General features: G+C 38.6%; 1 protein-coding gene across 4 annotated transcripts in view; it reads left to right on the top strand.

Moving 5' to 3' along the window:
* ano5a (anoctamin 5a) overlaps positions 1-13,596 on the top strand; it is a 210,787-nt gene that overhangs the window by 125,568 nt on the left and 71,623 nt on the right. For all 4 annotated transcript variants that reach the window (XM_059976030.1, XM_059976029.1, XM_059976032.1 and 1 more), the window contains 2 exons: positions 7,770-8,054; positions 12,063-12,176. In XM_059976030.1, coding sequence (XP_059832013.1) covers positions 7,770-8,054; positions 12,063-12,176 — 399 coding nt within the window. The remainder of the gene's footprint in view (positions 1-7,769; positions 8,055-12,062; positions 12,177-13,596) is intronic.

Raw genomic sequence — 13,596 nt, 5'->3', positions numbered from 1 at the left:
ATTCAGGCAACAATAACTATATGAGTTCGGCAAGGGTTTCTTATAACAAACAACACGTTTATTAAACACAGAAAACAAACCCCCCAAAAGTAAACAAACACTACCGTAACCGGAAACAGCTGCTGAGCGGCTGTTCAAACAGTTCGTAAAGTGATATTCCAAAACAGTTCTTTGAAGTGATATTCCAAAACAGTTCTTAAAGTGATATTGCCAAAAGTTCGATATGCTCACAGTCCATTTAAAAGGAGAGACTTTACAGGACGATTTAAGTTCTCTTTCACGTCGCTTGCTTCGATTCCCGACGTCGAAATTCCCACGAAGAATTTACGAAACAGAACGGCTTAAAGGCACTGACCTTTCCTTCTCCACTACCTTCAATCCTTTCTAGGTAAACCTAGGGATTAACACGAAGATAGTCAACGAAATCCTTCCAAATAAGGATCAAACAAAGGTCGCCCTCGTTTCACCGTAGAAAGCGATTCTCCTCGATCTTTAACTTCCAACCTTGAATCTTCACTCTCCTTTAATTCTCAAACTAACAGAATCATAAAGAACCTGTTGGCATTAACCTTTTAAACTTTAGGCATTAAATAAAAACTTCATCCTTCAACTAAACTGCGTCATCACTTCAAACACGCAGTGGCATGAAGTCAACTTGGCAAATCCAGCCACGAACTGCCCCTCCTCACAGGGTGGGGTCTACCTTTTATAACCTGTAAAAAAAAACCCATCACATGATCTCTACTGGCGGGAAAATGATGTCATTCCACCATCAGAAGACCATCACCTCAAGTCCAGTACAGCTTCAACCCCAGTCACATGACAAGGGCACCACTGTCATGTGTCACGAGTATGTAACACCTCCCTCCAAAAAAAACATTTTTGGTCTGACAAGAACAAAAATTTTTAACAATTGCTTACAAGAAAAACAAAGGTATAAATTTTATAACATATACAATACACAACACCATCATATAACAGCTTATAAATCACAATACAGTAGGAGTGTTACAATTGAAAAAAAAACCACTCCAAAAAAAAAATTACAGTGTACATTCAACATCGAGATAGACTATCAGCAACCACATTATCTTTACCTTTAATATGAGTTATCACAATATTGTACTCTTGTAACATCAAACTCCAATTTAATAACCTTCTGTTTTTGTTTTTCATCTTACTCAGAAAAACTAACGGATTATGATCAGTGTAAACAATAAGTGGTTTCTGAGTTGTACTAACATATACCTCAAAATATTCCAAAGCTAAAACAAGAGATAACAATTCTTTCTCTATTGTCGAATAATTTCTTTGATGCTTATTAAATTTCTTAGAAAAGTAAGCTACTGGATGATCAAGCTCATTCCCCTCATTCCTTTGCATTAATACTGCTCCTGCAGCCTCATCACTAGCATCCACAGCCAATGAAAAAGGTTTTCCAAAGTCAGGTGCCTTAAGCACAGGTTGTTGACATATCATGGTTTTCAATTTTTCAAATGCTTCTTGACAAGGCACCGTCCATACAAACTTCTCATTTTTCCGCAGAAGGTTAGTTAATGGAAGGGCAACATTAGCAAAATTCTTACAAAATTTTCGATAATATCCTACCATTCCCAAAAACCTTCTGAGAATTTTTTTCCCCGTTGGAGTGGGAATCTCTAAAATTGCCTGAACTTTTGCCTGAACAGGAGCTACCTTACCTTGACCCACAACATAACCAAGGTAAGTCACAGTGGCATGTCCAAATTCACTCTTAGCTAAATTAATAGTTAAGTTAGCTTTTGAAAGCCTTTCAAACAATTTCTCCATCGCAATAATGTGTGCTTCCCAAGTATCATTTCCTGTCACTAAATCATCAATATAAGCATCAGTATCTTTCAATCCCTGAATCACAAAGTTAATCATCCTCTGGAAAGTACCTGGGGCATTCTTCATCCCAAATGGAAGAACATTATACTCATATAACCCAGATGGAGTTACAAATGCAGAAATCTCTCTACCTCTGTCCGTTAATGGAACACACCAATACCCTTTCAATAAATCAATCTTTGTAAGGAACTTTGCCTTTCCAACTTTATCTACACAATCATCTACTCTAGGAATTGGATATGCATCTGTTTTTGTTACAGCATTCACCTTCCTATAATCCGTACAAAACCTAATACTACCATCTGGCTTTGGCACCATAACACATGGCGAACTCCAATGCGAGTTAGAATGTCTAATGATATTATTCTCTAACATATATTCAATTTCTTTCTCAGCAAGTTCACATTTTTCCATGTTCATCCTATATGGATGTTGTTTAATAGGTTTGGCATCCCCAACATCTACATCATGTGAAGCTATAGAAGTCCTTCTCGGAACATCTGGAAACAACTCCCTATATTTAAAAATCAACTCCTTCATCTGTTGTCTCTGCTCTAACTGTAAATGTGCTAATTTTTCATCAATATTTTCCAGAATGGTTGAATTTGGTAACCTAACAGAAACAATGTTGGATTTAGAATGAAAGTCAGATGAATCATCTATCATGTTCCTAGTTAAATCAAACTCATTCTCACTAGCCACAACAGTCACAGTATCAGATTGTTTCTCAAAATATGGTTTCAACATATTTATATGGCAAAGTTGTGTTGACCTTCTACGATCTGGAGTTTTTACCACGTAATCCACATCATTAATTTTAGACATAATTTCATAAGGACCATGAAATCTAGCTTGTAAAGGATTTGTCTGCACTGGGAAAAGAACCAACACCTTATCTCCAGGCTTAAACATCCTCATCCTAGACAAAGATAAATCTTTATAGTCAGACTTACTCTCAGAATCTTGTTCAAGCAACGAAGATAAGAAAGTCTCTGACACATCCTCAAAACTCGAATCCTGAGTTGAACAGTCCTGAATAACAACCTCATTCTGCGCATCAATCTTTTTAGCCATAGCTCTAGTCACAACACAGGAAGAATCTGTGTTAGAATTCAACTCTGGTTCCTCTGACTCCATTGTCAAATGCACTTCAGGAAAAACTTGTCCACCTGCCAAGTCATTACCTAACAATAAAGAAATACCCTTCACAGGTAAGCTATGCTGTAATCCTACTTTAACAAATCCAGTAACTAACCCTGATTTTAAATTTACTTTATGTAAATGTACAGACATAAAATCACTTCCAACACCTCTTATGTAATTTACCTCACCAGTATCAGACTCTTCATTAAACTTCAACACACTGTCTAACATCAATGACTGAGAAGCACCAGTATCCCTAAGGATTTTTATTGGCACCAAAGTAGATCCTTCCTTCAAGGATACAAACCCTTCAGTTACAAAATGATCATATCCCTTTCTAACTTGGTCAGACTCTAACAAAGCCTCATTTGTTTTTATCAAACCCTGTAACTTTACAGGTTCTTCAGTATGTTGCACACAAGCATCTGGAACTGCTTCCTTCTCTTTCTTTCTCAATTTGAAACAGTTAGCTATTACATGGCCAGGCTTCTTACAATAGTTACAAGTAAGACCAAACTGTCTTTCCTTCACAGGCTTTCCTTTCTCATTAACTTTCTCATTAACCTCCGATTTAATTTCAGATTTACCTGGAGTCTCCATGTTATTTTTCCTCTTAAAAATTCTGCCCTGAGGAAATTTGTTCTTATGGATCAAAACATACTCATCAGCTAATCTAGCACAGTCCTGCAATTTATCAGTATCCTTCTCATTTAAGTAGGTCCTTACTTCAACAGGAATGCTTCTTTTAAATTCCTCCATTAAAATCAGCTCTCTCAATGTATCATAGTCCCCATTTACATTTTTAGAAGAAACCCATCTCTCAAAACACATAGCTTTATCATAGGCAAATTCCACATAAGTTTTTTCCACAGACTTTTTCAAACTTCTGAATCTTTCCCTATAAGCTTCTGGGACTAACTCATATGCGTTTAAAATATGACTCTTTACAATATCATAATCAAGAGCTTGTGCAGCTGTTAAAGCTGTGTAAACTTGTTGTGCTTTGCCTTTAATTACACTCTGTAACAACACTGACCATTTATCTTTCGGCCACTCTGACATCCGAGCAATAGTTTCAAAATGTTGAAAATACCTTTCCACTTCTGTTTCACTAAATGGAGGGACCAATTTAATTTCTTGACTAGCAACAAACGTTTTTTTTTAGAACCAGAAGTCTGATTTCCAGTCCTTAATTCCTCCATTGCATATGCAAATTCTCTCTGCTTTTGTTCCGCCTCCAATTTACACCTCTCCAATTTCATTTGTTCGATTTGCAACTGCATCTCCAGATTACTTATTTGAAACGACTCTAAAATCGATTCATCAAAAACACCCGAATCCACATAGTGTGACGCGATTTTCCTCTGTATTACAGCCTTAGAAGTCGTCTGCAAAATACCTTTAAGTCGCAATCTACTAGCTATCTCAAACACCTCAGTTTTTTTCGCCTTCGCCAACACCTCTGCAGCTGGCGAAGCCAGAAACTCATCAATATTCATTGCTGCCGAATACCACAACAAGCCAAACAAAAGAACCGAGTAATCCCCGTTTCCAAAACACCGATTTAAAAGTTAGCAAGCATTTAAACTCAAAAAATTCAATCCCGGACGAGCCCCCATATTTAATGTTACGTATTCAGGCAACAATAACTATATGAGTTCGGCAAGGGTTTCTTATAACAAACAACACGTTTATTAAACACAGAAAACAAACCCCCCAAAAGTAAACAAACACTACCGTAACCGGAAACAGCTGCTGAGCGGCTGTTCAAACAGTTCGTAAAGTGATATTCCAAAACAGTTCTTTGAAGTGATATTCCAAAACAGTTCTTAAAGTGATATTGCCAAAAGTTCGATATGCTCACAGTCCATTTAAAAGGAGAGACTTTACAGGACGATTTAAGTTCTCTTTCACGTCGCTTGCTTCGATTCCCGACGTCGAAATTCCCACGAAGAATTTACGAAACAGAACGGCTTAAAGGCACTGACCTTTCCTTCTCCACTACCTTCAATCCTTTCTAGGTAAACCTAGGGATTAACACGAAGATAGTCAACGAAATCCTTCCAAATAAGGATCAAACAAAGGTCGCCCTCGTTTCACCGTAGAAAGTGATTCTCCTCGATCTTTAACTTCCAACCTTGAATCTTCACTCTCCTTTAATTCTCAAACTAACAGAATCATAAAGAACCTGTTGGCATTAACCTTTTAAACTTTAGGCATTAAATAAAAACTTCATCCTTCAACTAAACTGCGTCATCACTTCAAACACGCAGTGGCATGAAGTCAACTTGGCAAATCCAGCCACGAACTGCCCCTCCTCACAGGGTGGGGTCTACCTTTTATAACCTGTAAAAAACCCATCACATGATCTCTACTGGCGGGAAAATGATGTCATTCCACCATCAGAAGACCATCACCTCAAGTCCAGTACAGCTTCAACCCCAGTCACATGACAAGGGCACCACTGTCATGTGTCACGAGTATGTAACACTTGATAGTAATGAGCGAGTGCCTTCTGTGTGCTATATTGAAGAATTAGGAAGCAATTTAACACCCTACAATGCACACAGCTAGTTTTGTAAACCTCTGTCCTTGGGCTCCCTATGATTAGTAATTATAAAGAATAGCAAACTTGCCCAATATTGAAGGATGCTTTCTGAAATATTGAAGAATGGTTATAAATCTTGTTGCACATAAACCCAGCTGAAGATCATTCAGCGCACAAACTTTTCCGCTGAAGATCCCCACAGCCATGTCCACCCCAAACCCTTTCATATTATTTAACCATATAACAATCACAGCACGGAAACAAGCCATCTCGGCCCTCCTAGTCCGTGCTGAACTCTTAATCTCACCTAGTCCCACCTGCCCGCACTCAGCCCATAACCCTCCACTCCTTTCCTGTCCATATACCTATCCAATTTTACCTTAAATGACACAACTGAACTGGCCTCTACTACTTCTACAGGAAGCTCATTCCACACAGCTATCACTCTCTGAGTAAAGAAATACCCCCTCGTGTTTCCCTTAAACTTCTGCCCCCTAACTCTCAAATCATGTCCTCTCGTTTGAATCTCCCCTACTCTCAATGGAAACAGCCTATTCACATCAACTCTATCTATCCCTCTCAAAATTTTAAATACCTCGATCAAATCCCCCCTCAACCTTCTACGCTCCAATGAATAGAGACCTAACTTGTTCAACCTTTCTCTGTAACTTAAGTGCTGAAACCCAGGTAACATCCTAGTAAATCGTCTCTGCACTCTCTCTAATTTATTGATATCTTTCCTATAATTCGGTCACCAGAACTGCACACAATATTCTAAATTTGGCCTTACCAATGTCTTGTACAATTTTAACATTACATTCCAACTTCTGTACTCAATGCCTTGATTTATAAAGGCCAGCGTTCCAAAAGCCTTCTTCACCACCCTATCTACATGAGACTCCACCTTCAGGGAACTATGCACTGTTATTCCTAGATCTCTCTGTCCCTCTGCATTCCTCAATGCCCTACCATTTACCCTGTATGTTCTATTTGGATTATTCCTGCCAAAATGTAGAACATTACACTTCTCAGCATTAAACTCCATCTGCCAAAGTTCAGCCCATTCTTCTAACTGGCACAAATCTCCCTGCAAGCTTTGAAAAACCCACCTCATTATCCACAACACCTCCTACCTTAGTATCATCGGCATACTTACTAATCCAATTTACCTCCCCATCATCCAGATCATTTATGTATATTACAAACAACATTGGGCCCAAAACAGATCCCTGAAGCACCCCACTAGTCACCGGCCTCCATCCCGATAAACAATTATCCACCACTACTCTCTGGCATCTCCCATCTAGCCAATGTTGAAGCCATTTTATTACTCCAGAATTAATACCTAACGACTGAACCTTCTTAACTAACCTTCCATGTGGAACTTTGTCAGAGGCTTTGCTGAAGTCCATATAGACTACATCCACTGCCTTACCCTCGTCAACATTCCTCATAACTTCTTCAAAATATTCAATAAGGTTTGTCAAACATGACCTTCCACACACAAATCCATGCTGGCTACTCCTAAACAGATCCTGTCTATCCAGTCTATCCAGATAATTATTAAATACTATCTCTAAGAATACTTTCCATTAATTTACCAACCACTGATGTCAAACTGACAGGTCTGTAATTGCTAGGCTTACTTCTAGAACCCTTTTTAAACAATGGAACCACATGAGCAATGTCAATCCTCCGGCACAATCCCCGTTTCTAATGACATCTTAAAGATCTCCGTCAGAGCTCCTGCTATTTCTACACAAACTTCCCTCAAGGTCCTGGGGAATATGCTGTCAGGACCCGGAGATTTATCCACTTTTAAATTTCTTAAAAGCGCCAGTACCTCCACCTCTTTAATTGTCATAGGTTCCATAACTTCCTTACTTGTTTCCCACACCTTACACAATTCAATATCCTTCTCCTTAGTGAATACCGAAGAGAAGAAATCGTTCAAAATCTCTCCCATCTCCCTCGGCTCCACACATAGCTGACCACTCTGATTCTCTAAGGGGCCAATTTTATCCCTCCCTATTCTCTTGCTTTTAATATAACTGTAGAAACCTTTCGGATTTACTTTCACCTTATTTGCCAAACCAACCTCGTATCTTCTTTTAGCTTTTCTAATCTCTTTTCCTAGATATTCCTAGATGTGATGCTGTCAACTTTTAAAGCTTAATATTGAAAACAAACCAGTTGATTTAACTTTCAGGATTCGGAGGATGGCAAGACTTACTTTGTGAAAATCCACGCTCCTTGGGATGTGCTGACTATGTATGCAGAGGTTATGCATATTAAGGTGCCAATAAAAGTCAACGATATTCCACAAGCAAGGGAAAACCCTTTTGACTGGATGCTGAAGCCATTCCGTCTTGATCCAGCAATAATGAACCCAGAACCCGATTATTTCACGGCACCTTTCAGCAAGCAGCGGCAGGAACTCTACTTGATCAATAATCCAGAGACCTTCTTCTCACCTTCTACCCGTAACAGGATTGTAAGTATGATTATATTCAACCCTTTGTTATGGATTAATATCAAACTGAATCTGGGATATTGAATATTGTTATTACAACAGTTACATAATTGCAAAGAGGGGAGGACATTTGACCTATTCAGTTCATTCTATCTCCTTGTAAAATAACATATTTGGTTGCATTTCTCTCTCTTTCCACAAAGAAAAGACAATGATTTTTCCTCAACTGCCCACGTAATCCAATTTGAAAGCCTTATTTAGCTATTTTCCCCACCCTAGAGGATAAGACTTCCAGATCATAATCAGACATTGAGTAGAAAAAAAATTTTTACTTGCATTTTTCACTCTTCCCACACCAAGACTCGGTGTCATGTAACCTTCATTTTGAAACTGGGTTTCCTGAGGTCAAAACATCAAAGTCAATTTTATTGCACAAGTATGTATTAATATGCACTGGTACAATGAAAGACCCGCATCGGCAGCCTGGGCGCATAGCACAAGGGACACGACATTCGCTAGAAAAATATAAATTTCAGGTAAAAAAATACATTTTCTTGATGTTGCTGTACTGAGATCGGTTCAAAAACTTGCCTTGAACCAATTTATGGCACTTACACAGTGATGTTGTATTATGTGGAACCTGATTCTCAGTTTGTGTTTGTTGGCTGCGTGTCCGTACTTAACCTGAGCAGAAATCAAAGACTGGATCTTGCTGGCCTTTGCACCCTTGAGTGAAGTGGCAGGATCTGATTGCATTTGGGTGGTAGTGCAGAGGTCCCACCCACAAGTGCTGCTGGAACTTTGTCTCCTGTCAAACGGATCAGTGTCCCTGAAAATTAGAGTAATTCAAACAATTAATAGGAAGCAATTAATCAAAACATTTGATCTGAAACACCAGGCTACAGAAAGTGGTGAATAAAGTGGTCCATCACAGGGAAAACCCTCCCCATTTATAAGGAGCGCTCCCACAAGGAAGCTGCATTCATCCTGAAGGACACTGTGCTGTGCGCTCTTTTATTTTTCTTTAATTTATTAAGGTACAAAGTGGAGTAGGCCCTTTCAGCCCATGGAGTCACACCATCCAGAAATCCCCCAATTTATTCCTAGTCTAACCACGGGACAATTTACAATGACCAATTAACGTACCAACCAGTACCTCTTTGGACTGTGAGTGGAAATCGGAGCACCCGGAGGTAACACACGTGGTCACAGGGAGAACATACCAACTCCTTACAGACAGTGACAGGAACTGAATCGCTGGTACTGCAATACGTTGTGCTAACCACTACACTACAGTGCCACCCCAAGATCTGATGTCTTCTAGCTGCTGTCAGCAGATGCCATGCTATCTGCCACTTGGTCCTGATTTTCATTCAAGTGACAGAATGCTACTCGTACCCTTTGGAACTGTCGGCTACTGTCTTAGTATCTCCCTTAATGACAATCTAAAGTGCTGGAAAATAGCCAGTAATTTAAACAACAAAAATACTTTATTCAGGAAATGGTTTTCGTGGCCATCTCGTATTCCAGAACAACATTAGAAGCTAAGTTCTGTGAAACAAACAGTAAAACGGTGACATTAAAGGAACAGTTATTGCCCACAGATAAATAATTATGTCTAAATCATATTTAATAGCTATAACCTGTAAGGTGTGGCACACAGGAACAGAAGGAATAAAATTAAAAGCATGACTGGTTTCTTTGCAAGTGCTGCCTAGCTCAGTGATTATTTCAAAGTTCAAAATAAATTTATTATCAAAGTAGGTACAGTGCCTATAAAAAGTATTCATCCCCCCTTGGAAGTTTTATTGTTTTTACAACATTAAATCGCAGTAGATTTAATCTGGCATTTTTGACACTGATCAACAGAAGAAGACTTTCATATCAAAGTGAAAACAGATCTTCACAAAGTAATCTAAATTAATTACAAACATAAAGCACAAAGTAATTGATTGCATAAGTGTTCACCCTCATTTAATTGGTTTTCGAAGTGACATAATTAATTAATTGGAGGTCTATTTTTGGAGACTTGTGTACAGTCAAGACATTTCAATAGATTGCAGTAAAAATACACCTGTATCTGGAAGATCCAACTGCTGGTGAGTCAGTATCCTGGCAAAAACTACACCATGAAGATAAAAGAACACTCCAAGCAACTCCACGAAAAGGATATTGAAAAGCACAAGTCAGGAGATGGATATAAGAACATTTCCAAGTCACTGAATATCCCTTGGAGTACAAAGTCAACCATCAAAAAAATGGAAAGAATATGGCACAGCTGTAAATCTGCCTACAGCAGGCTGTCTTCAAAACTGAGTGACCATGCAAGAAGGGGTCTAGTGAGTGAGGCCACCAAGAGACATATGACAACTCCTGAAGAGTTAAAAGTTTAAGCAGCTGAGATGGGAGAGACTGAATATTCAGCAACTGTTGCCCGAGTGCTTCACCAGTTGTAGCTTTATGGGAGAGTGACAAAGTGAAAGCCACTGTTGGAGAAAAAAAAACTCGCATGAAATATCAGCTAGAGCATGAGGGAGACTCTGAAATCAGCTGAAAGAAGACTGTACGGGCTGATGAAATCAAAATTAAGCTTTTTGGCCATTAGGCTAAATGTTATGTTTGGCGTAAGCGAAACACTGCACATCATCAATAACACACCAGCCCTCCCATGAAGTATGGTGCTGTGGGGATGCAGCCACCACCATGAAGACTTGTGAAGGTAGAGGGCAAAATGAATGCAGCAAAATACAGGGGAATCCTGGAGGAAAACCTGATACCATCTGAAAGAGAACTGGGACTTGGGAGAAGATTTGTTTTACAAAAAGACAATGACCCCAAGCTACACAGGAATGGCTTAAAAACAGCAGAGTTCATGTCCTGGAGAGGCCAAGTCAGAGTCCAGACCTCAGTCCAATTGAGACTTTGTGGCTGGACTTGAAAAGGGCTTTCACTCGTGATTCCCATGCAATCTGACAGATCTTGAGCAGTTTTGTAAAGAAGAATAGGGAAAAATTACAGTAGCCAGACGTTCAAAGCTGATCAAGAATTATCTACATAGACTCAAGTTGGATCTACTAAATACTGACTTGAAAGGGACAAATACTTATGCAATCAATTATTTTGTGTTCCATAATTGTAATTAATTTAAATCACTTTGTAGAGATCTGTTTTCGCTTTGACATGAGAGTCTTTTTCTGTTGATCATTGTCAAACAAAGCCAGGTAAATCCACTGTGATTCAATGTTGTAAAACAATAAAACACAAAAACTTCCAAGTAGGTTGAATACTTTTTATGGGCACTGTATATCACCATATGCCACCCTGTGATTTATTTTCTTGCAGTATTTGCAGTAGAACAGAAATACAATAGAATCAATGAAAACGTACATGCAAACAAAAACTGATAAATATGGAAAAGAAGACATTGCACAAGTAAAAGAATAATTAAATAATTAATAATGATAACATAGTTGTAGAGTTTTTTTTTAAATGAGTCTATAGGTTGTGGAATCACTGTTATCCACACAGGTTCGGGAGCCTTATGGTTGAAGGGTAATAATTGCTCTGAACCTGGTGGTCTGGGACCTATTGTTCCTATATCTCCGTCCTGTCCCTTATCTTTATAAACACAACAGATTTTGCATATTCTGAAAACCTTGAGATACTTGTGCAAAATGCATGAGGAACTCTGCAAGTCAGGCAGCATCTATAGAGGAGAAAAACAGTTGGTGTTTCAGGCTGATCGGGATCTGATGAAGTGTCATGGTCTGAAACTTCAGCTGTTTATTCCCCTCCATAGATGTTGTATGGCTGGCTGAGTTTCCAGAATTTTGTATGTGTTGCATGTGATTATTTCCTTCAGTATTATTACAGTGTATTTTTTATAAGCCATGCTTTATGTGCTTTTTAAATGCCAATCGTTTAAATCTTGATGCACTGGGCTTTAGTTAATTCTTTGTTCAGTGTAGTATGTGGGAACAGAGCTAGATACAGTAACTTTTCATGTAACTCGCCCTCTCCTTTCTCCAGGTGTATTATATTCTTTCTCGATGCAAGTACACAACAGAAGATGGAAAGAAGAAAATTGGGATTAAGAGGCTGCTGAACAATGGCACGTACACTGCTGCCTTCCCACTGCATGATGTATGTATTTTGTTCAGAGTGCTTTAATTTCTGTCAAATTATTAGACTTCCTGGGTTTCGAACTTTCTCCAGTAAACTACAAATTATTTGAATTGCTGAATCAATATTAAGATTACAAATAGAGGATAATTGTAGATCTGTAATGCAGCACACAATTGACTACAATTACAATTGTAGTCAATCCAAAAATTCTGGAAAAGTGACAGCCATGTACATATTGGAACGAAGCTGTTGACATTTCTGATGCAATTGCTAATTAAGAGGAGTGGGGACCTAGACTATGGATGTCCTTCATCACACATCCATGTGGCTCCCTTCTGAGTGTGCACCAAGGGTTGTGACTCTAGCCTACTCTAACACCCATATTACCATATCTAAACACTAAACTGAACTCTAGCTCTCTCATTCCATCCCTAAACCTGACCCAACTCTCTTTATCCTAAGCCATCTCTACAAACTTAAAAAAAACTTTTTGTTTTGTTTATCAAGTGCTCACTGCAATTCTCTTCACTTTTCTACTTCGGAATGAATTGTTATAACAGATGGAGAGAAGATGTGCTAAGAATCTGTGGTGCAGGCAGTCTAGTGTTGATAGAAGGCATGATGTAGGAAAAAGCACCAAGGGGCAAATTTACAGTTTTTTTTTGAAGAAAGGGATGGCCTTCAAATTGCAGGGTATGTTGACTTTCTATCACACGTCTTCCTCTGTTTTGAAATAGCTTAAATGTCATGATTATGCTTCCTATAGTAGGATTCGCCTTACTTATATGTTGCAACTCAACCACCTTCCTTCCCGATTGGCTCTCTCTTTGTATCCCAATTATTGTTCTACCAGCCAGTACTGAACTAATTTAACAGGTGAGCATAAATTAGTTTGCTTATGAATCTGAAGTTGTGCTATTCCATTGGAAGTATGAGTTTTATCAGACCCAATACAATACTTTTATGAACCATCCTGATAGCTTATTGTTTGTGGTCACTTAAAGAATATTAAATAATAACATTATTTGCATTTCCTGTTACCTCGTTTATTATTGTATTCACTTTACCCTCTCCATCAAAACATTGATGCTTCCACTTCTTAAATTAAATCCATTCAAAAATCCTGGAGCGTACACTCGGTGGCCACTTCATTAGGTACCAGCGCACCCTGTTCACTGATGAAAATATCTAATCAGCCAATCATGTGCCAGCAACTGAATGCATGAAAGTAAGCAGGCATGGTCAAGAAGTTCAGTTGTTGTTCAGACCAATCATCAAAATGGAGAACAAATATGATCTTAGTGACTTTGATTGTTGGTGCCAGATGGGGTAGTTTGAGTATTTCAGAAACTGTTGATCATCTGTGGTTTTCAAACACAATAGTTTTTAGAGTTTATAGGGAATAGTGTATATAACAGAAAAAAATTCCAGTGAGCAG

Source organism: Hypanus sabinus, chromosome 7 (genome assembly GCF_030144855.1).
Source record: "Hypanus sabinus isolate sHypSab1 chromosome 7, sHypSab1.hap1, whole genome shotgun sequence".
In the NCBI taxonomy this organism is placed as follows: Eukaryota; Metazoa; Chordata; class Chondrichthyes; order Myliobatiformes; family Dasyatidae; genus Hypanus; species Hypanus sabinus.
The sequence above is the reverse complement of the archived record's forward strand: the minus strand, read 5'-3'. Positions and strand labels throughout refer to the sequence as shown.